This window comes from Pipra filicauda, unplaced genomic scaffold (genome assembly GCF_003945595.2).
Source record: "Pipra filicauda isolate LSUMZ 115617 unplaced genomic scaffold, ASM394559v2 scaffold319_size1146426_pilon, whole genome shotgun sequence".
NCBI classification, from domain to species: Eukaryota; Metazoa; Chordata; class Aves; order Passeriformes; family Pipridae; genus Pipra; species Pipra filicauda.
The window spans coordinates 645,849-673,118 of record NW_024104442.1 but is presented as its reverse complement, the minus strand read 5'-3'; the positions used below and the strand labels follow the sequence as shown (position 1 = coordinate 673,118).

At 52.9% G+C, this 27,270-nt stretch overlaps 2 protein-coding genes across 3 annotated transcripts in view; both read right to left on the bottom strand.

Annotated features, from left to right (window-relative positions):
• The window catches only part of RAB40C (RAB40C, member RAS oncogene family), a 36,974-nt gene extending 23,550 nt beyond the window's left edge, over positions 1 to 13,424 (bottom strand). The window contains exon 1 of the mRNA XM_027737930.2: positions 13,110 to 13,424. Coding sequence (XP_027593731.1) covers positions 13,110 to 13,251 — 142 coding nt within the window. The 5' untranslated portion in view covers positions 13,252 to 13,424. The remainder of the gene's footprint in view (positions 1 to 13,109) is intronic.
• A 3,612-nt stretch (positions 13,425 to 17,036) lies between these two features.
• PIGQ (phosphatidylinositol glycan anchor biosynthesis class Q) overlaps positions 17,037 to 27,270 on the bottom strand; it is a 39,909-nt gene continuing 29,675 nt past the window's right edge. Inside the window, exons 10-11 of one of the 2 annotated variants that reach the window (XM_039383627.1) lie at positions 27,117 to 27,178; positions 17,037 to 22,620 (exon numbers count right to left, since the gene is read on the bottom strand). In XM_039383627.1, the coding sequence (XP_039239561.1) occupies positions 22,468 to 22,620; positions 27,117 to 27,178 (215 nt within the window). In that variant the 3' untranslated portion in view covers positions 17,037 to 22,467. The remainder of the gene's footprint in view (positions 22,621 to 27,116; positions 27,179 to 27,270) is intronic. The other variant, XM_027737947.2, reaches the window with a different exon arrangement.

Here is a 27,270-nt window from a genome sequence, read left to right as displayed (position 1 = left end):
CTGAATGACACTGCCACTGTGTGCCAGAACTGCCACGGACAGTGAGGATGGACTGCTCCAGATACACCAGTCCTGAGCTCCTGATGCAGCTGGAACCAGCTGACAGCACACCAGCCCTCCTGCCCTGGGAGACATCCAGGATGGAGAGAACCCACAGCCATGGACTAAATGAACTCAACAGACACCCTGGGGGGATGGTCACTGACTATGGAAATGATACCTTATGTGTATATATATATATATATATATAAATATATATATACTCTTATGTATATACATATAGTGGGAAGGTGTAGGATCTGGGTATGACACAGATGGTATAGAATAAGGGGGGGAGAATGCCCTGGTTCTGGCCAAAAGAGTGTTAGTTTTTGCAGTAGCCAGGAGGGGCATGGCCAGGACACTGAGGTTATTCTGTACCACCTCACCTCATTGCTGGGGGCAGGGAGAAGGCATTCTCTTGCTCACAAGCCACCAGGATACACTCACAGTGCCACCACAGTGCCTCACCCAGCAAGCCTGGAGATGGACTTTGACTGGTGACTGTCATTAGTACAGCTGAAGCCACCACGCCACCAGGGTCTAACTGAAAACGTTGGATTTTCTCCCAGACACCCCCAGGCTCTTCTGTTTGCCTACAGGTCATCAGCTCTGCCCAGTGCAGAAGGCCTTCCTAGAGGTTTGTGGGGTTAGTGCCACACTGACCAGTGGCTGCTGGGAAGAGGGGAGAGCACGGGGCTGGAATGAAAACACAGAGAACACACATCAAATATTTAACTTGCTGAGATTTCCCAGTGAACGGGAGTAACCAGCTGTGAAGAGCTGGTTGTGCTGCATGGCATTGGAGAGGAGAAAGGGATGGAGGGATGTGAGAGCAAAGAACTGAAAAATTAAAGACATGCCATGATTATAAAACAGGCAAACACTGTCAAGAGCATCCAGCCAACTCTGCCTTGAATTTGTAACCTGTGTTGTGACAATCCTTCCTTCTACACAGGGAAGCCACAATCACCCAGTGTGCAGCTGGTCTTAAATGAGTGTTTTCACTGCCACAGATGTAAGATAAGCACCCAGAAACACTTTAGAGTGGGTCAACAGACTGTAAATCCTTTTTAATTTGCTTTTGCAAACTGAAAACATTAGGAATGAATCTCTGGTGAAGCTTCTCAGCAGCAAGGACTCCCGGAGCTGGGGCTAAACAGAGATGGGTAAATTTGGTATAAAACCTTTATCACCAGGTCAGACAATGCTGTGGATGCCAAGAACACCACAACAACTACGAATTTTTGTGAGAACATAAACTATGCAGAAAGCCCTTTCCCCTCCCCAGCAGTCAGGCTCTCCGGGCCAGGCTCTCCAGGGTGTCCCTTCCTCTGAGACCCTCTTGCAGGGCTGGCAGAGCCTGGCTGGCTGTCACTCAAGCTCCCCCCCCAGTCCCCTGGCACACCTCTGGGGACATGTTTTTTGTCACACAAGCCAGCTGTCATCTTACTGCTGTGTCCACAAGACACAAGCTGCTGAAAGGTCCTTCCCTCTCCCACCAAAGGGCCTGTGCCAACCTGCCAGCTGGATTAAAAGAGTTAGAACCAAACAAATAAACTGTGCAAAACCCATCACTGTGGCTGCTCCTCTGCCTGTGCCACAGACTTTGGAACTGAAGCCCTTCTGTGCTCTGCTAAGTCCAGCCTAAAGCCATTAGTGCAGAAATTAATTTATCCCAAATGCCAGCAATATCTGAGCAGTGTCCAAAGGTGACTTGTTTACTCTACCAAGTCCCTGGGTGTCACAGATGTTACTAGACCTTTCCAAGCCATGCCTGACGTGGCTGGGGTTTAGAAGGGAAAGCCTTGCCCCTGTGTGTGCAGCCCAGGCACCACGTGGGCTGCCCAGCTCCTTTGGAAAGCTGGAGCCACTGTGGGGGAGAGCAGCCAGGGGCCAGATGCCCCATCCCTGCTGAGCACAGAGAAAAGGCAGATGCAGCAACACCCAGCCAAGTCCCATCCTCACCAACCAGCCCAAGAGAACAGAGGGAAGAGAAGTGCTGGGAGGTCACAAAACTAAGGCCAAAAGGTGGGTGGTCACAAAAAGGAGGTCACAAAACTGAGGCCAAAAGCAAAAAGCTCCAGGTCTGCACTGGGCCATGACAGAAGGCCAGCTCCAGAATAAGAGCTTCATTCCTACTTCCAGGCCTCAGCATACAAAAACTTCACCCCAAAACCAAGGTAAAACCCTACAGACCACCCCCACAATCAAACCAACACTCGCTCTTGGGGCTCACAGAAAGAATGTGCACAGCAGGGACACTGGCAGAGCAGCTCACAGCAGGAATTTGGACAGCAGGGACACTGGCACAGCAGCTCACAGCAGCCCTGAACAGAGACCCTCCCTGGGAGGTTATTTCAGGGTGAAATCCCCCCCCCCAGGGTGCTGCCCACAGGCAGCACTCCCAGCAGCAGCTCTGCAGAGCCCAGCTTTGGGGAGGTACTGGGAACATGACACAAGGTGAGGCCCAGAGGGCCAGAGCAGCTCCACAGCACATCCCTGTGACACACACACTCCTGGCTTCTCCACAGGCTCTCCCCCAGACCGAGGTGGGCACTGGCCTCCTGGGACTCGTTCTCTGGCAGAACCATGTTCCACAAGACCACAACAGTAACTACACTCCCATCACCATGTTCACATTCTCCCTCTCACTGCATCCCACATCCTGCACCTTTCCATTTAACAACTGCTTATGGTGGGGATGGTCATGAAATGCCAACCTACAGCAACTGGGTCCAGTAGCCAAGTTGCTGCAAGAGCAGAATATGAAGCCAGGATGCATTATGGTGTAGTTCAGAATGTCTTATTTTGGGTCTTTTTTCAAGCCTTCACCAACCTGTGAGTAAAAGGGCAGAATTCACCTATCAGACTTGTTTGATTGTGGGTAAAAGCTGATAGGGAAAGACTTATTGCTTCATTTCCAGTCAAACGAGGCAGATGGGCATGGAAATCACAGGTAGCCAGGAGCTGCTGAGAGCACGTCCAGAGCAAACAGGTTTAACCAAATGTACTAATCCAACACCAAACCCACTCCCAGGCAGAAGGCAGCTGCTGGGGCACAGGTAAGGTGTGCACCCAGAGACACAGGTTTGAGATCCTCCGATTCTATGAGTAATTTAAAAACAGGCAGCAGCATCTGTATGTAGAAGACACCACCTGCTCCTACTGTGCACTTAGAGGAGTAGTTACTTTCTCTGTCATCTGTAAGCGATACTAAATCATTCAGAAAAAATGTGGTATGAGGGCATCAACACTAACAGACGAAAAAAGTGAATTCAAGCTATTCAAATAACAACTGATGAAGTCACACGACCTTAAAAAGTGTGTACAGCAGCACATTAACAACAGCAATTTAACCAGTCAGCTCAGAGCTGGGAGCCACGGGAAAAATCCCTTCCCAATAACACATGAGCTCATCAGTTTGAGTCATGCATTCAATTACCTACTCTTTAGATAGAGAAACAAGAAATATCTTCACCAACAACAGGGGTCAGCCAAACAAAGGTGGATTCGTCCCAGGTCTGTGCTTTTACCCCCCCAGTATCACTCCTTGGTTTCGAGCAGGGTGAAAAGTTCAGGTAAAAGTTCCCGAACAGCACCACAGCAGAATAACCCCTGTTCCTCCCTGCAGGGCTGAAGGTCAGCAAGCACATGATGCCACCTCTGTGCTCCTGCCCTGCCTTGTGGCTGAGCCCTGGGAAAAGGACTGAGGGGTCTCAGTTGTTCCAGGGTGCGTGGGAGACCAGCACTGCTGGAGATGGGAGCCCCTGCTCCAGCCTCCACCTCCTGCCCCCAGCGGCACACACACACCCCACCCTCAGGGGGAGGCCACAAGGAGTTCCCCTTGTTCTGGTGTGCAGCAGAGGAGTGTGGTTGGTTTGAGCAGAGCAGCCCAGCCCCACGTCCCAGCACGGAGCTCTGCCAGCTCCAGGGAGCTGCCACGGCTCTTGGCAGCTCTGGGTGATACATCCACCACGCTGCCAAGCACCTCGTACTGAGACACGTAGAAACAGAGAGAACAAACGCCTTGCAATTATCTCTAGTTACCCAAATTGGTAGGTTTTCTCCAGAAAAACATACTCCATCTTCCATTCATATCCGCCTCATTTCGACTGAGGGATTTCCATTTAGCCTGGAAGTTCTGCTCATATCAGTTTGTTCCCAGGCATCTTCATCTCCAGCTGAGGGCTCCGAGGTGGGGATCTCAGGCAAATAATTGCTTGGTTGATTTTGTAACCAGCCAAAAGCAAAACACTTATTTGGAGACCTCTAAGAAGCCCAGATTTGCAGAAGAGCTCACTTGTCCACTGCCTGCTCCCAGCCCAGCAGCGACGTGGCCCTCACACAGAGGAGCTCTGTTCTGGGCTCAGCTAAGGGTGACAAGTGCATCTGAAAACAGCACTCAAAGCCAGGAGCAAATCTGTTCCTAAAGCTCCAACAATTTCAGTGGGCACGCGGGAAGCTCCAGAAACAGTTCAAAGTCAGTCCAGAATTGGGGATGTGAAGTGGATTTGTGCTTTAGAAGAAAATCAAGAATGATTTTATGCAGAGAAGTGACAACAAACAAAAGAGTTTCTTCATGCTTTGCAGCTCAGATCTCCATAAAAACTATACAGCTGCATGCAGAAACAAAGGCAGCCTGTGAGGGAAATCAGAGGGCACCAAAACAGTCTGCATTGTTGCTGGATGACCATACAAACACCAAGATATGCTTGGAGACAAAAAACCCCACTAACCAACACTCAAAAATACCCAAGTATTTGTACTAAATACCTTCAATATCCTGGTCCTCCAGGATGTTTCTGGACACTGTGCAGGGAAACGTTGCTCTACAACATCAAGCTTTCTTGGCATTGGACCTGCTCCTGGCGCACGCCAGGCTCACCTGCCCACCTGCTCAGGGATGCTGCAGAGGCTCAGGATGTGCAGGATGCCTGGCTCCCCATCCACAGCCCAGCTGGCACCTCCAGGCTTGGCTGACAATGGCACAGTGTCTCCTGGTCGATGCTCTACACCCAAACAACCAGAGAAAGCTGCAGCCCTTTAGCTGGGTGTAGATGCACCATGTGCCTGCTGAGCACAGGCACTTCCAGAGCTCCATAAACACCTCTCTCTCCATGGTGAGACACCACTCACCATGAATTCCTCTGGCTCCTGAGTCTGGTCTTGCTGCACTGACCACCAGCCCCACAGCGGGAAGGGACTGCTCCCTGCTGGAAGCACTGGGATGGCTGCAAACATTGCTTTCACATTTCCATGTGCTGTTTCCAGTGACAACAGATCTCCAGACTTACCGAGCATGGCTGGCGTGCTCAGTGCTCCCTCCTTGTTCCTAGAGGATGGACTGGCCCTGCTGGCACAGCACCCCTGACACACCTGGACAAACTGTGCTGCCTCACAGAGCTCTCACCTGCCTGAAATCGTGTTTTCAAAGCCCAAACTGGAGCCTCCCAAGTCCCCTCCTGACCCGCAGGACAAAGATCTCACTCCAGCTACCCTGGCAGCCTCTCTGGAGCACAGCAAAGGAAAAAGCCAGCACTTGGCATTTTGAAAATAGAAAAAAGTATTGAATTTCAGCCCTGTAATACAGATCACACCTGCAAGAGCACAAGCATGTCTGAACCTACTGAGGTATTCCACAGCAAACATATTTGCTGGCATGGTGAGCAGCACAGGGAGGGCTCTTGGCTAAGATCAACCCCTGCAGAGTTTCATGTGCTTGTGTTTCACGTCCTGCACAGTTTCCTGGATGGATTTTACCATCGAGTAACTCAGGTAGTTTGACAATGTAAGAAAAATAACAACTCTTGGGACAAGAGAGGATTTAAGATTAAGTGAACAATAGGCAAAATAGTGGGTTTTTTGTTGTTTTCTTTGTTTGCTCATTGTTTGGTTGGGTTTTTTCCATCTAGTTTGGTCTCCAGTCCAGTCAGCCTCCAGAACCACAGGCAAAAGAGACTCCAGCCTGGTCCTGTTACAGCTGGTACTGAAGGAAGCAAGACAGGGTAATTCCTGTGAACAGGACTGGGGGTGAGCAGGAGCAATCATCTGCACAGAGAAGGAAGTGTCACAATAAAACCTCCAAATGGGCCAGGGAACTCAGAAGCTGGAGTGGAAACAAGTTGAGTAAAAAAGAAATTTTTAAAAAACCTGCATTTTCTTTAAAATAAGATTATCCTAGAGATGCACAGAACCTTCTATTAAACTTCCAGTTAAGCAAAGCCTTTCAGTGTCCCCTTTTTGCCTGTCTCCTCCTTAACCACCGATGGTTTAAACAGCAAATATTTTGTTTGAGTTGCATGAGGATTTTTGTCCAAATTCAATGACTGATACTGCACAGCACACACAGGATATCAAGCACTTCAGGGGTTGTATTTATCAGAGAACAGGTGTCAAAGTTTTAAAATTATCCACTATGGTGTAGAATGGGGTGGTGGAAATGAGACAAAAATGAGGTAGAAAAGAGGAAGAAAATCTAAAAGGCTGTGGCTACGTAGAAATGCTCTCAGCAAAGAGAACCTCTATAGGAACAAACAATCTCTGAGGAACAATCTCTGAGCTGATGTTGCAACCTTACTATTACTACAACTTTTGCAGAAGCAAACAGACCTCTTTGATGGGGAGCCCTGAGCCATCACCCTCTGTGCCCCAGGGAATTCTCTTTCAGGTGAGTCCCATCTCACAGCAAAGCCTTTGGCAAAACAGAGCCGAAGGTTTTCACACTGGAGCTTCCTTCCTCCTCCTGTGCCTGCAATCCCACGGGAATCTGTAGGACAGAATGCTCCTGGGGTGCTCTGAGCTGAGCTGGGGCTGCCAGGGACAGCGAGGGGCAAAGGGAAAGAAAACGAGATTTTAAACTGCAACGTTATAAAAGCTCAGCTCCAAAGCTCAGCTCAGAGCAGAGCTGTTCTCAAGTGCAATGGAAAGATGCTCTGCTGTTCCGGGAGAGGGAGGAAAACATGCCAGGGAACAGCTGGAAACAAAAGCTGAAGGAGGAGGAGGAGACATTTTCCATGGGCTTTCCTATGCAGCTCATACACCAAAACAACCAAGCAAACCCCCACAGCAGGAGGGGGGACAATGCCATCGTGGGACCTGCAGAGAGCAAAACCTGCTTGCTTTTTACAAACAAAACCACAGAGGAACTTTTAATCCCAGTTATTAAAAGAACGTTCCACCCATTTCAGCTTTGTACTGCTCGGCTCACATCACCTTTGTGCACTCAGGGCTCAGGAACACGGTAACAGCCATAAAAGCAAAGCTTTTACAGAGGGATTAGAGGTGGTGAGAACTGCCCAGTGCAACCCAGAACTCTGCAGAGTAAGTCCCCAGCTTTATAAAACACCAGCAAAACCACAACTCTCCTCAAAAGTTCTGCACACGCAACAGCCTACGCTGCTGTGCCTCCCTAATCCTGACTTGGGAGAGACACAAAACCTGCCAGGCACTGGGGTTGGGGGTTGGGTGTCGGTTTGATGGGGAGTTTGTTGGCTTTGGTTTGGGGTTTGTTTAAGTTTAAGCCGCAGCTGGTTGTTCCACATCAACCAGAGCTGGAGGTTCAGCACAGTGCATTTGGAATTATTTTTACACAAAGATTCTGGAGTAAACAATGGAGAAATACGAGATGCTGGAGCTGTTTCTGAGTTTGCCTGCTCTGATGAGATCAGCTTTGCATCCCTGATGACAGGGAAGCAAACATCCCTGAAGGACACTGATGCAAGTGCTGGCTGACACCAGGAATTGCTGCAACAACCACTCTCCACTCTGCAAGTCATCCAAAGAGTTTTCCAGCAGCACAACCAGCATGGTCCAGCTGAAACGTTCCCACTGCCACTTCGGGAACGTGATGGCAGGGCTGCACTTGGAACACTCTGCCTCACTCCTCCTCACTCCTCCTCACGTTAAACCTCAAACTCAAACATTATTCCAAACATTATTTCAGAGAATGCAGTCATGCCAGAACACAAACAGCAGTTTCCAGTGGCGTGCAGCTGCTGAAGCAGGGGGCAGCCCAGCCAGCTTCTGTTCACCACCAACAGGGACAAGGGTGGACAGCAGGACACACTTGGTGGGACAAAGCCAGGTGAGGAAGAGGAGGGTGAGGTGCAAAGCAGCAGCAGGATCAATGCCTCCTTCCCTGCTGATGCCAAGCCCTGGCACAGTGCAGCAGCACCAGGAGGAGCACTCAGCTGCCATCTGAAGCCTGGGCTCAACACCTGCAGTCTATGCCCAGAAGGTGCCACCACATCGGTGCTGGCCCTGCTTGAGGTTTCACTGCCCGTGGGGACACCCAAAAACTCTGGTGTGCTCAGGAAGGTGCAGTCAGGTATTGAGAGAGGTCCTGGCCTTGCACAAGTTCAAGTTTAGGGCAGAGCTGCTCAGCCCCATGCTTTGTTAAGGTTTGGGAAAAGCCAACCAGCGTGGCAGGACCTGCAACCGCACATGGCAGCAAAGAGAGGTTGTGGATGAGAAGCAAGAGACCATCTCCCTGCTCAGCCTTGGAAACTTGACAGGCAAGGGGCAGATGCATCGAGAAACATCCCCTTGCAGGCCCTCCCTCCATGGCAGTGAGGAGGATGAGACAAGGTGTCCCCTTCCCTCCACCCCTGCACGCACTGCTGTGGGACAGGTAATCTCCTAGTTGGCACAGAACTAACTTGGGGACTGTGGCAAAGCAAAGCAGAGTTTACAGGGGGAGTTTTTGGATGCACACTGGTGCCTGAGGGGTCACAGGACATGCTGAGAGAGGAATTGCTGTAAGGACTTGCAAGGACAGTTTAGGAACTTCCAAATTTAGACAGCTGCACAAAGACAACCAGAGGGAAAAGACATCCAAAGATGTGGGTCACTCCAATAAACAACCTGGTGATTAACAGCAGCCCCCAGGCAAACTGTAATGGCTGGAGGGGATCAACTACCTCTGAGGGCTGGGCAGTGCCTTCAGCTGCCTGTTCCACCCTCCCAGCCAAGGAGAGGGCACCAAGCTGCACTACCCCAGCCCTTGCTGCTGGCGTGGAACCCCAGCCATGGGGGGCTCACAGCCCCCACCCAGGAGCTGAATTTCTGCACTTCTGCAATGGGGGAAAAATCCAGTTTTAATCTGAACCATAAAACCTGTCAGTAGCTACTGCATTGAGCACTCCAGTTCCCTTTTCCCTAACACGTCTTTCAGTCTTGGATAGCAGGGGCGTACCAGAGCACCTAAGGATGGTGCTCAAATAAAGGCACCAAACCCCAGCCAAGGGACAGGTTGAAAGATGGCACTGGGGCTCAATGCATTAGGGCTGGTCTCAGTACCAACCCTGCACAGGGCAGGGCTCTCATTTCAGCTTTTATGTGCTTTTTGCAAGGAGATCAGAGTGAGGACATTGGCTGCATCCTCATAACTTTCTCAATACAAGCTGAGGACAGGGAAAAATAAAAATAAAAATCCAACCCCCCTTCCAGTCCAAGCCATCTGCTCCCAAACACGCTCTACGCTCTCCCTAACACGTTTCTCCTTTCCTGTGGGAACAGCAGCAGGTGAGGGGGAAGGCAGCCACAGAACAAGCCCTCCCTCACGTGAGGAGGGAGCACATCCCCTCACATCTGCATGCTGAGCCCAGCCCAGCCTGTCCGGGGGCACCTTCTCACCGGCAGGGATGGCACTCGTGGCTGCTCCGAGTCCTGCCCTGACTCACCCCAGGCTGCTCCAGCAAGCCAACAAACCAGCTGGGCAAGGCCATTTCAGCACATGGACAACCAGGCATTCCAGGGTGATGCGTGACACAGTGGTGACAAAGCCACAGGGCCCCCAGGTGAGGAGTACCCCTATGCCCCTCACGCAGGGCACACAGGCCGCCTCTGCTTTCATGTGCAGCTCCACCACACCCCGTGTCCAAAACCACCCTGTGACCACAGACACTTCTGTCCTGCTTCAGTACTTGGGGAAGGATGAGGACAGACCCCAGGCGAGCCATTTAAGCTCCCAAGTGAAAAGTGATCTCTGCAGTGGACTCGTATCCGTGAGAAAAGCAGCGTTTTGCTCTGACTCTGGTGTAACACCAGGGCTCACAGCACAGGGACCGGAGCAGCCCCTCCCTGAACCTGGGAGAAGGAGCCAATGCTGAGAGCAGAGGGCATTCAGGGAAAAAGCAGGATTTTTGGTTCCTAGGTGAGGTCCTCCAGCTGTCCAGAGCAGCTGTGAGGCTCCAAGAAAGGCATCTTCCCTCCACAACTAGAGATTTGGGGAGGGGTGAAAGCTGGGAAGGAGGACAACACTGGAAGCCCAGAAGAGCCTTCTCCCTGCCAAAATACTGGTAGGAAGGCTTAACTTGTGGATGGCCAGGAAGTAGCAAAAGGTAAGTCCAGCCCAGTTACAATATCCAGCCACAGGACACAAACAACACTCCCTGCTTTTCACAGGGAACGCTTGGCTGATGCTCCTGGAGACTGATACACTCCATAGCTACAGCACAAACATAGGAAGGAACACAGGTGACACCTGGACCTCACATTTCTCCTCAAAATGCCATTTTTCTGTCACTGTAAGTTCCATACCCAGTGCCCTCACAGCTCTGTGCAGCATCGGGGCATTGCTCACTCCTCTTCCTGCAACAGGGAGTAACAACCACCTCTGCTCCCACGGAGCAGGTTTATTTTCCCAGCAATTTAAAGAAAGGACATTGCTGAGGCCTTGCTATGCACCACAGGAACTGCAGGGGCTAATTTAAGATGTGCCCAATTTAGAACAAGGTGCCAAGCTCCAAGGCTGTGCTGAGAAGTGACCCTTCTGCTCAGGGATCCTGGAAAAAGATGGACAGAAGCATTTATAATGCTTTAAGACAGACACAGCTCCTACTGCATCCAAGGCTCTCAGATACCAGAGAGCAGGCAGAGGCTGCTTACAGCTCACAAAAGCCCATAGAAAAAGGGCTTTTCACCTCTCAGTTGTGTGCTGGTCCAACAGCCAGATGCCCATGGAGAAGAGAGGAATCCCCCCAATCCCTTTTCTAGAGGCTGGGTAAGAGCAGCAAAACTACAGAGCTTCATTTAGAGAGCTTTTCTCCTAAGGGTGTGCCTTCCCAGAGCTGGAAGGACAATGCATTTCATACTCATCCCAAAAAAACTGGCTGGTTACAACTGCTTCCACACAGCAGAGTAAAAGCAGCTCAACAAGACAGAGAGGGCCAAGGGCTCCCTCCCCACTAAGGTCAGGGACCTGAGCTCCACATGAGGTGTCCCCACCACAAGAGCAGCCCAAAACACCCTCCATTTCACACCAGCACCAGCAAATTGTGCTTTCTGGACTGACCAAACAAGTTGTAGATGATACAACACTTGTTTTAAATTGGGATGTGGGCTCTGGGAGGGGATGAGGAAGAGCACAACATGTTTACAAGCAGATTTACAAACAGAACCTCTACATAACATAAAACTGCTGCAGTTTTGGGGCAGCATTAGGCACGTGTCAAAGAGGAGGCCAGGCACGAGCTGTTCCCAAAATCCCAGAGCCTCGGCTCAGGGACGGTCTCTGTCAGGGCAGAGGAGCAGCATGCCCTGTCAGCACATCCCAGCTGTGCCAGACACACGGGGGCTTCCACTGCCAGGGCTTGTCAGCAGCATCAGCACATCAAATTCACTGGGATATCAAAGCCACTCCAGCTGATTATCCTAAAGGTGCGTCGCTTCCCAGGAGCAACAGAGGCAGAGACTATCAGAGCACATATTACTGTGAAACAACAGTATGTGACCTAATTCTCTAATTAGGAATGGGCTCAATTGCCCACGGAGAGTGAAAATATTAGATCACTGAGATTTCTTTTTCCAGCAAAAAGATGCTGGTATTTTGTTGTTATAAAATAGCAGGTTCCAAGACAAAGCTTTGATAGGCACAGCCACAATCCCTGTTCTTTGGAGTGTATGTATATACCAGACACCCCACCACACACTCACTTCGCTCACTCCTTACTCCTGCTTCAAGCCCAGTTTGATCAGGAGACAATTTCCAACTGTGACACTTCACGTAAAACAAGCCCCCTGTTACACTCTGCTTGGCAAACCCCAACCCCACAGAGCAGCTCCACAGCTCCCAGCTGAGGCACAAACTCTCTTCAGGGAAGCTCTACAGCTCCCAGCACCTCCTCGAAGGCAAACCACACCAGCCCAGGCAGACACCCGAGGAGATGAACAATCCCGCAGCCCTCTCCTTCCAGAACTGCTGCTCCCATTTCACAGGCAGCCCGACTCCTGAGTCACCAGCTCCCCGTGAATCTCCGTGGAGCAGGTGCGTGTTTGCATCAGCTCCTGGGGAGCCGGTGGTGGCTGCGAGGAGCGGCTCCGAATTCGGCCGAAGGGGAGCATCGGGAGCTCCCGATTCCCTCGGATTCCTGCTGCCGGGCGAACCTCAGCACCACCTGCTCCTGACGCAGGGTCTGAGCCCTCGGGGAGGTCACTGCGCACGGAGCGGGGAAAGGATGACAGATTGAACCCGCCGGCAGGACCCGCACCCCGCCAGGCCGAGCTCCGCCGGGACCGCAGGAAACCGCGGCACTCCTTGGCTCTTAATGACGGTCTTGTGACACCGTAGTTAATGGTCTGTCATGGGCTCCATCGGGAGCCTCGACGCCGGCAGGAGGCGGATCGGCCAACCCAGCCCTGCCGGCACGGCCACCGAGCCGGAGCGGCTCCGGGCAGGGATCGGCTCCTGTTCTTTTGTTACAGCTCCTGCTTCCCCTGGGAACGGCTCGGTCCGTGTGGGCACCGGGAGGGCGCGGGCAGCGCTCCCCTGGGGAAGGGTCCGGCTGCGCATCCAGGGATTACATCACCCCGGCCCCTCTGCCCACGTCCCCCTCCAGATTTGGGGCGTTTTAAGGAGCTGCCGAGGCCTCCCCGCTGCCCGCCACGCGCGTGAAGAAAAAAAAAAAACAAAGGAAAAAGCAAAACAACCCCTCCCTGCCTGTCTGTCAGCCCGGCGGGGGGCACGGCCCCGGGGAGGGGGTACAGCGGGCGGGGGGGGTGACAGCGGTGGGGGTGACAGCGACAGGGGTGACAGCGGCGGGGGTCCCGCGGCCCCCCAGCCCCCTTACCGTTGCTGTAGGCGTACGGGGACTCGGAGGCGCCGTCCTGCAGGCTCTCCAGGATCTCGCCCTTGCCCACGTCGCTGTCGCCCACGAGCAGGAACTTGAGCAGGTAATCGTAGCTCTTCACGGGGCTGCCCTGGGTGCCCATCCTGCCTCTCAGGGCCGGCGCGGCCCGGCCCGCATCCTCCGCCCGCCGGCCTGGGCTGCGGCCTCTGCCCCGCGCCGCTCACCGCCGGCCGCGCATCTTCCGCCGGGGCCGCGCTGGGACCTGCGGCGGAGGAGGAGGACGAGGAGGAGGAGGCGGAGGAAGGGCCTGGCCCGGCCCCGCAGCGCCCCCGCCGCTGACACGGCCCCGCTCCGCCCTCTCGCCCGCCCGCACAAAGCGCCGCCGCCCCGCCGGGCCCCGCGGCCCGAGCCCGCCCCGCCCCGCCGGGTCAGCCCCGCGCCGGCCCCGCCGCCCACCTGAGCCGGGCCGGGCCGGGCCGCCCCCGCCGCACGGCCCCCGCCCCGCCCCCGCCCGCCGCGCCCATTGGGCCAGACACGCGTCAGTCAGGAGGTGCCCCGCCCCCGCTCAGATGTCTCCGCTCCCATAGGCTCAGACACGCGTCAGTCACGGCCGGCCCCGCCCCGACGCTCCCTGGAGGGCTCGGGAGGGGCGGGGCCAGCAGGGGGCGGGCCGCGGCGGACTACAACTCCCGGCGTGCACTGCGGCGAGCGGGGCATGATGGGACGGGCGGGGGCAGCGCACGGTGGGGGGAGAGGGGGAACTGGGGGGATCCAGGGATTGGGGGGATCCAGGGATTGGGGGGATCCAGGGATTGGGGGGATCCAGGGATTGGGGGGCATCCGAGTGTCATCCGGGAAGGGCTGGCATCCAGATGTGTGTGGGAGCACCCAGCTGTGGGGAGGCATCCAGGTGGGTGGGCATCCACTTATGGGGGGCATCCAGGTTCGGGGTGGGCATCTAGGGGGGCACCCGGGTGTTGGGGGCACCCAGGTATGAAGAGGGCCCTGGTGTGGGGTTTGGGGGGGTTGGAGGTGTGTGCACCCCACTGCTGGGGGGCACCCAGTGAGGGCTGGCCTGGGCAGGTGACATCCAGCGTGTCCCCAGGGATGGTGCCAGCCATGGGGTGCCAGGCTGAGCCTGTCCCCAGGAAGGGCTGTGACACCAGTAACCACTCCTGGCCTTGCTCCGTCCAAATCCCTTGGCACTGGCCTGGCATCTGTGAGCAACCACTCCCAGGCCCGATCCCAGCAGATTCCTGGTGGGAAGGTGTGGAGGATCCTTTCCCTGCCCTAATTGCTGACAAGTCCCTGTGCCCAGCACAGCATCCTGCTCCTCTTTTCAGAGCTGCACATTCCATTAGTGATGTTCCCAGCCTGGCTGTTCCCAATGAATCCCATCTAAACTGCCCTGGGTCCCCCAGCCCAGGGAGCACCGGGGATGCCCCTCAGCCTGCAGGGAGGCTGAGGCCCCCCAGGCTCCTTCCCTCTGGTGAGTCAGCTCCTGCTCCTTCTGCTCCTCTTCCTCCTTCTGCTCTGCTCCCTGGCCTGTGCTCCTCATGTTGCAGCAGCAGCACTGAGACTTCTTGCTTTTATAAAATATTAATTGCTGCCCAAACCTGTCCTTTCCAGCGGGGCTGATTCCCTTTCCCCCCACAGGGATTGCTGTGCTGTTAACCAGCAGGCCAGGACAGCAGTGCCAAGGGTGTTGGGTACCCCCCACCAGTGACTCCTCTGGCAAAGATCCCCCAAAAGTGGGGCTGGCAATGCAGGATCTGTAAAATGGGCTGGAGTGGGGTGGGCTGAGAGCAGGCAAAGGGCAGCTGGCAAAGGCCAAGGGGCTCCACCAGCCTGGCCAGTCAGCCAAGGGTATGGCCCACCCTCAGTGTGATGGACTGGAAATGTGCAGGGCCTGGGCAGCAGTGAATCCATCAGTCCTCAGCTGGCTGAGACACAGCTCTGGGCACCAGGATGCCCATCTGAGCACCCACAGCATGGCAGGACCCCAGTGCCCCACAGCTCTGGGGACAAGGGCTCCTCCTGTGCCCCATCCCTGCTCCTCAGGGGCTCTGAACCTGCCCAGCCTGGGGAGGGCAGGATATGGAATCACAGACATGTTTCAGTTGGAAAGGACCTTAATACCATCTTAATCCAAACCCCTGCCATGGGCAGGGACACCTTCCACTAGCCCAGGTGAATCCAAGCCCCGTCCAGCCTGGCCTTGGACACTTCCAGGGATGGGGCAGCCACAGCTTCTCTGGGCAACCTGTGCCAGGGCCTCACCACCCTCACAGGGAAGAATTCCTTCCCAATATCCCATCCAACCCTGCCCTCTGGCAGTAGGAAGCCATTCCCCCGTGCCCTGCCCCTCCAGACCCTTGTCCCCAGTCCCTCTCCAGCTCTCCTGGAGCCCCTTTAGGCCCTGGAAGGGGCTCTGAGGTCTCCCTGGAGCCTTCTCTTCTCCAGGTGAACACCCCCAGCTCTCCCAGCCTGGCTCCAGAGCAGAGGGGCTCCAGCCCTCAGAGCATCTTCATGGCCTCCTCTGGACTCGTTCCAGAGCCCTTCCCTCGTGCTCACTGGGTGAGGGAAGATGGCAGAGCTCTGGGGTGGGGGCTGTGCCCCCCTTTAGTGGTGCCAGCCTGGCTCCCCCTCCTCTCCCACACCCTGAGGGCTTGAGCTCATGTGCTGCCTTGGAGCCACGTGGTGTGAACTCCTTTGGGGGTGTTCTGGTGAGGGGTTTGTATCCCCGTGGGCTGAGGGGATGCTCACACTCAGCACTGCTCAGTTTGGCTTCTGTACATGGCAGGGGCCAAACACAGCCCCCTCCATCCCCCCACCCACCTCCCAAACAGCCCAGCTCCCACAGCCACTGCTAAAGCAAAACAAAATGGCAGATAAAGCAAACCAAAATAGCAGATAGAGTTAATGGAAATAGCAGATGTCCTGCTGGAGTCTCTGCCACTCCCAGCCTCTGCTGATGGTGTTCCCCAGGGAGCAGGGGCTTGGAAGGTGAAGCCTGCAGGGAAACTCTCGCTCCAGGGCTCAGCCCTGGCAGGTGGAGCAGGGGAAGCAGAGAGGGGGGACCTGTGCATGCCTGGATTCCCCAGGAGGAGAGAAAAGCCACTCCTCTCATTTCTGTCCATCAGCCCATTGGCTCCAAAGCAGTGGAAGTGGAGAGGAGGAGGATGGGCAGGAACCTCCTTGATTTTATTTCTTTTTTCAGCCTCTGGTTCTCAGTCCTGCCACTCCAGAGGCCCCTGTTCATGCCTCAGTCAAGGGATTTCTCACCTCGCTGGGATAGTGGAAACCAAACTGGAGCTCAGACCAATGGGAATCATGGCAAGAGGGTGTGAGGCAGAGCTAGAGGGGTGATCCTGGCAGAGGATCCTGGCAGAGGGGGGATCCTGGCAGGTGGTGTGTGGGTACTTTGCCATGGCTGTGCACTCAACTGTATGAAAGGGGACAGGAATGGAAGGAGTGCTCTGGGGTGAGGAGGAGTGGTCACAAGGCCCCATCATTCCCATCCCAGCTTGGGCTCCTGCTCAGATTGGGCAGTGCTGCAGAGGTTTGTCCTCCCCATCCTGCCTCACACCAAACAGCACCACACCATAGGAACAGGCTCAGGGGAAACCCTCACTGACTTGTAGGAAATCCCAGAGCTGGAGGAGCATCACCTCAACCATGTCCAAGGCCTTAGCTGGGTCAGGGCTCCTCCTTCCATGGGCTTCACGGCCTTGGCAGAACAATTAGAGCTGGACCAGTGGTGAAATCCCTCTGTGTGGGAGAGCAGAGGATGAGCAACTGCCCAGCCAGGCCTCAGGAGGGGGATGAGCTGCCTGCCTGGGTAAGCTGAGCCTACAGCAGCCCCCCTGCCTGTCCCTGTGCTGTGGCAGCCACACAGTGCTTGTTAAACAAGAGGGAAGAGCTCGATTTTTCTCCCAACATCTTTATTATAGTGTAATCAAAATCCATTTAAGTTCTGATTAAAAGGTTTAACTAACCCAAAAACCCCCACACCTGTCAGCAGAACAGAGCTCTCCATCCCTAAACTCTCCCACAGAAGCACCTGTACCTGGTATGTGCAGAGCATCCCTGGTCCCACCTGTGCAGGGACCTGCTGCCACTGGCACTGCTGCCACTGGCATTGCCATCATCCTGCTGGCATTGCCATTGCTCTGCCCAGCACTTCTGCCTGCAGAAACAGAGCTGTCATGAGCCTAAAGCCAGTCTGATTCCTAAGGCAGGGCTTGTTCCCGGCCAGTCTGTGTTTCACATCATCAGGCTGCGTTTCACATCAGGGCTGTGGTGGGAAGGAAGTCACCTTAGCTGGGGTTAGTGGTGACATTTAAAGCAAACACTGTGTCACACTTTGCTCCTGCTGAACGTTCATGTGAGAGAAGGAGAAAATGTACCAGTGGTTTTTAAGCAGTGATCAAACTTCCTCTCAACCTTCACTCACAAATACACAGTTTCAATGAAACTGTCAGTCATTCAGTGCTCTTTCGTAACACTTGAAACCAGAAAACACTGTAAGGAGGAGGATTGATTCCAAGAGTTGTGAAGTTCTCACGAATTTCCCCAATGCCAGAGGTTAAATAACACTGTGGATGGGAGAGGTGCTGCTGCTTCTCCCTGCCCCGAGTGAGCACAGAGCAGGGCCCCAGCTCTGCTGCTCCCCCCGAGCAGCACAACCAGCACCTCCCCTGCCCCAGGAATGCAGGGAGTATATTCTGTCACCTCCAGCATCCAGCAGCACAGGGATCCTCTTGTATTTGGCTTGCTGAGACAGTAAATGGGGAGTTAGAGCATTCCTGGTTTGAGGCCTTGGCGTGGGTAAGGGCTGGAGGTGCCAGCTGGGAGTCAAAGGCAACAGACTTTTGCAGCAACTGCTAATGGAAAATGGTGAGCCAGATGCAAAGGTGATGGGCACACTGTTCTCATCCAGGAACAAAAATCAGCTGCCCATGTGAGGTTTGGATTGCTCTGAACATGTTTATCCTGCACTCAAAAGCTCCTGAGCCAGCTGGAAAGCCCCATGGCCTCCTGTCATGTGGGGGATCCAGACCCATCCCATCTGTGTTCAGAGCACACTCACCCTGCAGAGCCTCACGGCTGCACACAGAGCTGTTCCCAACACGTGGGCACTGCCAGGCTGGGGCTCTGCTCCCCAGCCCCCAGAGCTGCCCCTCTGTGCTCAGCACAGCAGCAGTGTGGCTGCACAGCACGTGCCCTCAGCGCAGAGCAGCTGGCGAGGAGCAGGTCAGGTACCTGAGTCAGTGCACAGGCACCCCAAAACCAGAGGGCTTAGACACTCCCCAAGAGGCAAAGGGGCTGCTGGGCAGTCCCTGAACGGGGGGAACAGGAACAGAGGCGGCACAGGGCTGCAAATGTTCTCAGTCACTGAAGAGATCTGAGTTATGGTGTCTCCAAGCTTGGCACAACAGGACAAAAGGCAATGGGCGTGAACTGAAACACATCAAACCCTGGCTGAAGAGCTTTTCACTCTGAGGGTGACCAAGCACTGCACGGGTTGTCCAGGGAGGTGGTGGAGTCGCCATCCTCGGAGATATCCCAAGGGCATGTGGGCACATGGACCACCAGCTTTGGGTGGCCCTGCATGAGCAGCGGGGCTGGACCAGATGATCCTGAGGCCCCTTCCAACCCCCACCAGTGGTTGCTGCAACCAGCAGGTCTAAGGACAAAGAGTAAATCCCTGAGGGCTTGAGTTAAGCAAGAAGATGGTGTTGGGGCAGCAGGATGAGGCAGTGCAGGCCAGAAGGAAAGCAGCTGGTTGTCTGCAGGATGACCATGCAGGAGATTCCCTGCCTTACACTCCTGAAAGTCAACCTACGGGTTATACACTCATGGAACCCTCTTTGTGTAGGCCTGAACGGGGCCCAGTCCAGCTGCAGGATCAGGGAAAACTCCCAAACCCATAACCAGAGCCTTCAGTGCATTGTAATCACTGAGGTTTCCTTTCAGCATCGTCACATGCTGTGCTGGTGAGGAAAGGAAAGGATTTCTCCAAGGCAGAATTTCTATCTAGGATGGAGTTTTGCACACAATGAATCACGTTTTCCCTCACAAACCGCCTGCCTAAGTAAAGAGGGAGTTTGTGCCAGCACTGGGAACCATAGGGTGGGAGAAATAATAATTAGAAAATGCAGTATTAAAAAAAATCTGCAAGATTAGAGCCTCCTTGTGCCTGCTCTAAGGGGTGTGTGGTAGGAATGGGAGATCTGAAACCTTTAACTACTTCTCATCCAAGGGCTGACATGGAAAATATGGATCTGAGGAAAAATCAGAGCCAGAACCTTACCAGCAGCCTCTTCCCTGAGGAAATGCCAGTGCTGGGCCAGTCTGTGCTGCTGTGGAAGATGATGCTGATCCCAACTTCTAATTAGAGGGATGACATAAGGTCAAGTGTTCCTGAGCAGGATGTCTGCTGAGTTGTTGTAATGTCTGTGCACAGAGTCGGAAAAGGGTGGGGGAAGCCTTGTTTCACAGCAGGGACTGGAAAGGAAGAGGAGAGACATGGCAAAGATCCAGCACAAGGAACTCAGATGCTCAGATACCACCACGGGAGAGGAGAGCGCCCAGGGGGAGGAGCAGTGGGGCAGCTGGGGCACCAGTTCTGGGTGACACAGGAGAACTGCACCCACAAGGAGCTGCCACTGCCCAGCTGGGCTGCTAAGGGTTCTCTGTGTCTCAGAAGATTCAGGATCTCAGGTTTGAGGAGCTTTCTCTCAGTTTAGTATTTCCCCATCCCCACAGTCAGTATCAGCCTTTAGTAAACAAACCCAACACTGGAACATCAAACACATCTGGCAGGTTCCCAAAAGGAAGGTCACATTTGCTGGTCTTCATGGCTCTGTGCTGTCTCTGGGGATTTCAGGTCACTTGATCCCAAAGGACAATCACAACTAAGACCATCATGAACTGTCTGGTCTCACAGGAAGATTTTAAAAGCCAGGAACATTATTTTCGTAAGACCAAAAACAATAAAGTTTCTCACAGCAGTGAGTGAACTGAACTGTGCAGGCCTGGGAGGAACCAGGGATATCATTTAGTAGCTCCAGTGGAAAGATGAGAGAGGGGTAACGTGTAAACCTGCTGTGCTGAGAGCCAGGTGAGGATGGGACTGCAGGACTGACTTCAGCTGAAGTGAGAAACATTACTCAGACCATTCATCCACTAAAGGCATCACTGCCTGGAGTTATTCCCACCTGCAGTGAGAAATACCTGGGCAGTGGTATTCCAAGAGAAGAAGATGCTGTATCTGTACAGGAGTTTTCAGCAGGGATCATCAAGGAGGAACCAGATCTCTCCAGTTTCTGCAGACAGGGATGTCCCACCCAGAGCCTGCAGTGGCAGATGCTGATGGGGGGCTTTTGCCATGCTGGCTTTCTTCAGTGAGGTGCCCTTCTTCCCTGGATGAGGTAACAGGACATCCTTTGGGAGCAGGGTCCATACAGCCCTTCCTCTCTTCATGATGTCCCTAAGAAACCTGGAAGGCCTTGGAGATTTGCCTGCTAAGGAATGTCTGGACCAGGCACCTGCCTGCAGAGCTTCCTTTCCTCCTGATCAGGCTGTGACTGGAGAGGCAGTGGCTGCACCGTGACGGGCTTTTAGCAGCTCCAGACAACCCAAATATATCTGGCCAGGGATGTCTTAAGGCAGGGGGGCCATAACCCTTCTCTTCTGTGACAGCCTCCAGCACATGGGGTAGGAAACTCTTATCCTGCCCCTGGAAGTGCTGAGTGAAGGCTCCCAAAGCCCACGGCACCTTGCCTTGCCTCCATAACTCCCGCTGGGATACGCAGGCAGCCCTCCAAGGAAGGGCTGAGTCACAGCACATCCTCCTCCTCCATCCTGGGTTCCTTGGACAGCCAGAGGAAATGGGGGCAGGTCCAGCACACCCCTCACCTGCCAGTTAACAGAGCCACTTTGGGTGTGCAAAGCAGGGTACAGGGACACTGCACCCTTGTTTGAGCTGGGCCACAGGAGCCAGCAGAGCTGGAGGAAGGATATTTTGGGTAAGGGCTGTGTGTAAATGCCTACACAACCACAGAGTATCCAGAGGGACACAACCCTCCCATGCACAGAGGCACTCTTTCCAAGACAGGGAACAGGAGACACATCAAAATGAGACCAGGACACGAAAAACAGAGCACTGCTGCACTGTGGAGGTGTACTCAAAGCAGGAAATCTCCCCTAAGAGAAATCATGGAATCACAGAACGGTTTGGGTTGGAAGGGACCTTAAAGCTCATCTCGTTCCACCCCCTGCCATGGGCAGGGACACCTTCCACTAGACCTATAGTTTCAGGGAAAGAAGTGGCTTTAAATGCCTCACAGCCAAGACTTTAAAAGTTCCTTGACTGCTAGGAAGTGCAAAATGAGGGACCCCTTGACGAGGGTCTCACCAGGGCCCTGGAAACAGGGGGTGTATGGGCCCTGTCAGGGGGTGCAGCACAGGCTGCCCTGAGCTCACTGAGCTGGGCAAGGAGCTGGGCTGAGCACCCCCAGCAGAGCTCTGGCCAGAGCTGGACTCAGCAGAGCTGTGAGAGCCTCACACTGGGACTGGAGAGCCCTGAGCCTTGGCAGAGCCCAGAGCTCTCTGTCCCCGGGCTCACAGCCACACACACCTGAGCAGTCCCAGAGTCACAGGATACTCTGAGCTGGAAGGGACCCACGAGCATCATGGGAGTCCAACTCGTTCCTGAATGCCCACACAGGGCACTGTTTGCTTTGGAAAACAATGTAGATGAGACCACACAAGCACCGTTTCTGTGCTGAACACCTCCTCTGGTGCTGCAGTGGGGCTGAATCCAAGCTCTCCCAAAGGGAAAAGAACAAATATCCTCTGAACCCAGACAAGCTGCTGCTCAGTTTTCAGTGTGTGACTTTACAAGACAATCCTCCACTTTGTGTTTGATCAGCTTGAAGGCTGAAGCACAAAAAGTCCAAAACACCCTCTAGCCAAGTGCACCTCAACATTGTGCCTCTGAACCTCCTCAGGGGCTGGCCCTGTGAGCCAGCACAGAAGGAGACATTCACCCCCAAACCATTCAGGAGCTGCTTCCTTGGTGACACGGAGGGCTGGTTTAGTGAGGCACTGACGGGTTTCACCTTTAGCTTCCAAAATAATCATTAGCATGTTATACAAACACAGTGTAAGGGAAGAGGAAAGTGGAAAAATAATGCTTAAAAACACTTGCCTTTAAAAATTCAGCCCCTCTCATGTTACCAAACTCTATTTAAAGGGATGTGGCAGTTGCTGGCTCCGAGAAGCCTTTGGTCCTAAAGCATTAGGATTCAGTATGTTTTTCTGGCCAAGATCTCCAGCTCTTTCACTGTCTTTACTCCTGCTTCTCTCCTTTGTGTTTCCAAGGGTAGATCAGCTCTCCAAGGAACAGCTTCTTGCAGAGAGATGCCCAGGAGTCCTTGGGGTAACAGCTGTAGGTGGGCAGCCTGTATGTCTGTACAACAGCACCATAGGAGAGAGGGTTGATCTGTAGGAGAAAGAGGGGCAGGAGAAAGGAAAACATGTGGTGAGAGGCTCAGGCAGCTGAGGAGGGCAAGTGCAGCTTCTGCACAGCACCAGCCTCTGCTAAAACATCAGTCCTGCTGCTCAAAAAGCATCAGAATCCCTCCCTGCCTTGGTAAGGCTGTTTGTCCTTCCACAACATCCCCAAACGTGACCAAATGGAGCTTGGTAAGGGATGTCATTGAAATCATCTCCAAGCAGAGAGGCAGCACAAGTGCTGGTGCAATGACAGTTACACATATCACACACAGGTTGGGACTGTCCCCTCCTGTGTGATGGGGTGGCAGTGGCTGCAGAGACAGTGATAGAATCACAGAGGCATAGAATTGTTTAGGTTGGAAAAGACCTTTAAGGTCATTGAGTCCAACCCTTAACCCAGCACCGCCCAGGCCACCACTAACCCATGTCCCCAAGTGCCACATCCACACAGCCTTTAAATCCCTCCAGGGATGGGGACTCCACCACTGCCCTGGGCAGCTGTGCCAGGGCCTGACCAGCCTTTTAGAGAAGAAATTTTCCTTATTATCTAATCTAAACTTACCTAATTATACCTCCCATGGATGGGGAATGCACTGGGTCTCTCAGGAACTCTTCTGGAATGGGCCAGTGAAGCCATACCTTACATGAGCCCTCAGCCTACAGCTGTGCTTTAAGTTAAACCTGATATCACCCAGTGGAACTGAGCCCAGGACAGCATCACACTCCAAAATAATTACCACTACTATTTTCCCCACTTTCCCCAATTTTACCTATTGGAAATTACCATTTTCAATTAAATCTCCTTGGCTAAGTTCATCTTTTTAAATTTGATTTCAATCACCATCCTAACCCGTGCCTACAAAAGCTCTGATTATGGTCACAAGTTGCTGTATTGACCTTTTGAAGAGGAGGGCAGACAGAGGCTTTAGCTGGATGAGGGGTGACAGAAGTACATCAGACCTTGGAAAAGCTCATCCCACTGCTTTCAGGGCAGGAGACAGGTGAAGTCCATAGGATGGATCCAGTGCAGCCAAGATCTCACATCTAAAGGCTGCAAAGCAATAGGTTGTCTTCAAAAGAGCAAAAAGCTTGCACAGAAATGGTGGGGCTCAGAAAACAGATCATGAGAGATGCCAAGGGAAGGGACTTACAAAGTTAGAGGAAGCTTGGACACTGGGAGAAGTGGAAGGACATCCTCTAGTGAAAGGGTCCAGCTCTGCTGGAACCAACCAAGCAGCTCCATGAAAGAGGACTCTCATTCACAGCAGAAAATCCAGCCACAAAAAGGAAAGAGAGACAGCAAAAACCACACAGAGAGTCACCACTTGGTCAAAAGTTTTGAATATTTCCACTGAGAAGTACCCAATTTTCTAGGACTGTGCCTGTACCACCAGCTTGCTTCAGCTTTCTGGTGCTCACAGAGCAAGGGAGTGAACTACAGGGATGGAGCTCTGGGAAAGGGTGATTGAGCAAAAGGTTCATTAGAATTAATCCTGGAGACCTTTGTCAAATTAGTTTCAAAGTACAACATTGCTGAAGCAGAAGGGGAAAATGCTAGTACACAGAAGCATCCCTAGGAAGTTTAGGAAAAAGGCCAGAGCTGCAGCTTGCAGGAAAAAAAAAAAAAAAAAGAAAAAAAGAAAAAAAAGAAAAAAAAAGCCAAAGAAACCTGCTCCCAGAACAAACAGCAGTAAAACCTGAGTAACTGTTTCTGCCCATTCCCTCCCTATAGGCAAACCAGTCTGTTCTAAGTGCAAACATGCTGGGGGAGGACAGGAACTGCTGCTCTGCAAGGGACAGACACAGTGTGTGTTCCTTTGACTACTGGCTCCGTGGGCTGGAAGGTTTGGACACAACACTTCTTGTTAAGAAGCATCTCCAGGCAGAGTGTGGATACCAACACTTCCCTACTAAAACATATCCAGGGATGGGGCTACACCCAGAGCAATACATTCCCTGCCTGTCCTGTTAAAAATGGAAACATGAGGCAAACCCCATGCATAAGTGAGGTGCCAACATGAGTTCCCCTTATGTAAATCCTGCAGTTCAAAGCTATGATATTCCCTGCTGGAATATCCATCCCTCCTCTCATAATGGAGCTGTTCCCTTTCCCTTCCTCTTCTGCTTAACCCTTTTCAAAGCAATTGCTGGGAAAGGTGACACTTCCAGCAGCAGGATGGATCAAACTCATCATGTCCTAGAATCATAAAATCAGAGAATTCAAGACTGGTTTGGGTGGGAGGGGACCTTAACACTCATCCAATTCCACCCCCTGCCATGGGCAGGGACACCTTCCACCAGCCCAGGTTGCTCCAAGCCCCGTCCAACCTGGCCTTGGACACTTCCAGGGATGGGGCAGCCACAGCTTCTCTGGGCAACCACCTCTCTGGGCTTCTCTCACCACCCTCACAGGGGAGAATTTCTTCCCAATATCCCATCCAAACCTGCCCTCCTTCAGCTTAAGGCCAGTCTTTCCCTGGGCTATCAGTTCAGTTGAGTCACACTGCCAGAATTATTTCTTCTTATGCATCCAAAAGAAATTATTTGAAATACTGATGAAAACACCGACCTATGTAAGAATTCCTGGAGAATATTAAGTAGCATTTGGAATGAAAATATCATTCCCTGCCCTCCATCCCCCCTGTGTCTGGACTTTGCATTCCAGTGGCACTATCTTAAAAATCAAAAATAATCACTTGGCTGAACCACAAGCTGGATGGGAATGCTCAGACCCAGAATTATTGATTCCTAATCCATTACCAGTGTCCCAAAGGACAGCTCTGAATGTATCACTCACCTACAGCTTCAATTATTTTGAGCATAGCTCCATGCAAACAGCCTTATTTCCATCAAGTAGAGCTCCAAGAGAGCTACAGGGAGAGGGGGCAAAGCCACTGTGAAAATTCTAGAAAGGCACATCACCTTGTACAATAAATAAGAATTTTAGCATGTCTTTAAAAATAAGTTTTTTAGATCGTCCTCTCCAAAGGCCTATCAGAAAGTGGGATATTCAGCAGGATTTCTAACACAAGCCCATGTTTCATTTCCACCAGCACAAAGAGAGTGAAAAAAGTGCCTTTCCTGACTCTCTGCTCATTATTATTTGAACAGAAGGTTGGGACAGACATCCACTGCAGCACTTCCACCTCTCCAGATGATGACTTGTGCTATATTCCAGATAGCAAATGGATCTTCCTGCAGTGGCCCAAGGAAAATTCATCACAGTCATATGACTCACTGCCTCTGCTCTTTAAGTGGGGATCTTTTCCCTCTGGAGAGCCCATCCAGCTCATCCACACACAGGCTGATGCCAAAGCTCCTGTGCCTCATCTCTGGTCTCTGGGTTCTTTTTTAGGGAGTTCTCTGGCCATGGAGGATGATGGATTTTGGTTCCTACACCACTATCCTACTGAAAGACAGGAACTGGGAATACAGCATGTTCAGGGAATGCTAGATTTGCCCTGGAAGACATCTGTTGAAGGGATTCCCTCTGGAATTGCTGCTAGCTGCTGTGCTGTTCCCTGCTAGGCTGACCTTTTGAAACAGGGCTGGACCCAAGATGGAAAAAGCAAAAGAACTGGGAAGCTGCAGTTAATTCCTTCCCACACACTCCCCCAGTGTCCAAGTGTTTTATAAGTGCTTTGCTACTTGCAGCCTCTCCTCTTAGGATGCAGAGAGCAAGCAAAGTCACCCTGGGATATGGCTGTATTCCTGCTGGGTCAGGAAATGGAAAATTCACTCCTGAACCATAAGGAGAACTTCCCTGCTACCATCACCTCATTGCTTTTCAGAAAATAATTTCCTTCAGTATCTGTGATGTCAGAAATGCAGGGTTACAAAAGCACAGGTGAGCTCTGCCTATGCACCTTCCCAGAGCAATTCAGGGGAAAGAGGAGGCCCTTCCCTTTCTCCAGGCTCAGGTTCTCATCCTGTCGGCATTGTGGAGCAGCCGAGGCTTTTCGCCACAGCTGGAGGGGAGGACCTTTCCTGATGCTTCATTCTGGATGGTTTAACTGCCTCCTTTTGCTCCTCTCAGTGTTCAGCAATTACCAAGGGGAAGCTGCCAGAGCCAGGAGGTGACAATGACATCAGGTCTTAATCCCAGAAGTATCACGGGCTCCGTGTTTCTCCTGCCTTCCCTTCTCCTGCATTTCACTTCACACCATGCAGGGCACTACGTTTCTCCAGGGGACTCAAGCAGGGCATCAAAAACAGAGAGCACAGCCAGCCATGGCAACAGGAAATGATTTCCTTCATTTTGGTGTTTTACAGCTGATGTATTTTAAGTGGAGCCTTTCAGTGGGAGCAGCTACAGGAGAGGGAAGGACTGTGGGGTCACAGAATCACAGAACATGCTGAGTTGGAAGGGCCCCAGCAGGATCAAGTCCAACTCCTGGCCCTGCACAGGCCCATCCCCACCCTGTGCCTGAGGTCACTCTGAGGGGAGTGGCAGAACTGTCACAGAGGGCACCAGGGCCTTACCTGCATAAGGAGCCGCAGAGGTTTTCCATCCTGCTGCTCAAGGACTCTGAACTTCACTCCAGCTGCAAAGACACAAAACAAGGAAATCCATGGTGGGATTCTTGGGACTGTTCTGTGCAGGGCCAGGAGCTGGACTTGATGATCCCTGTGGATC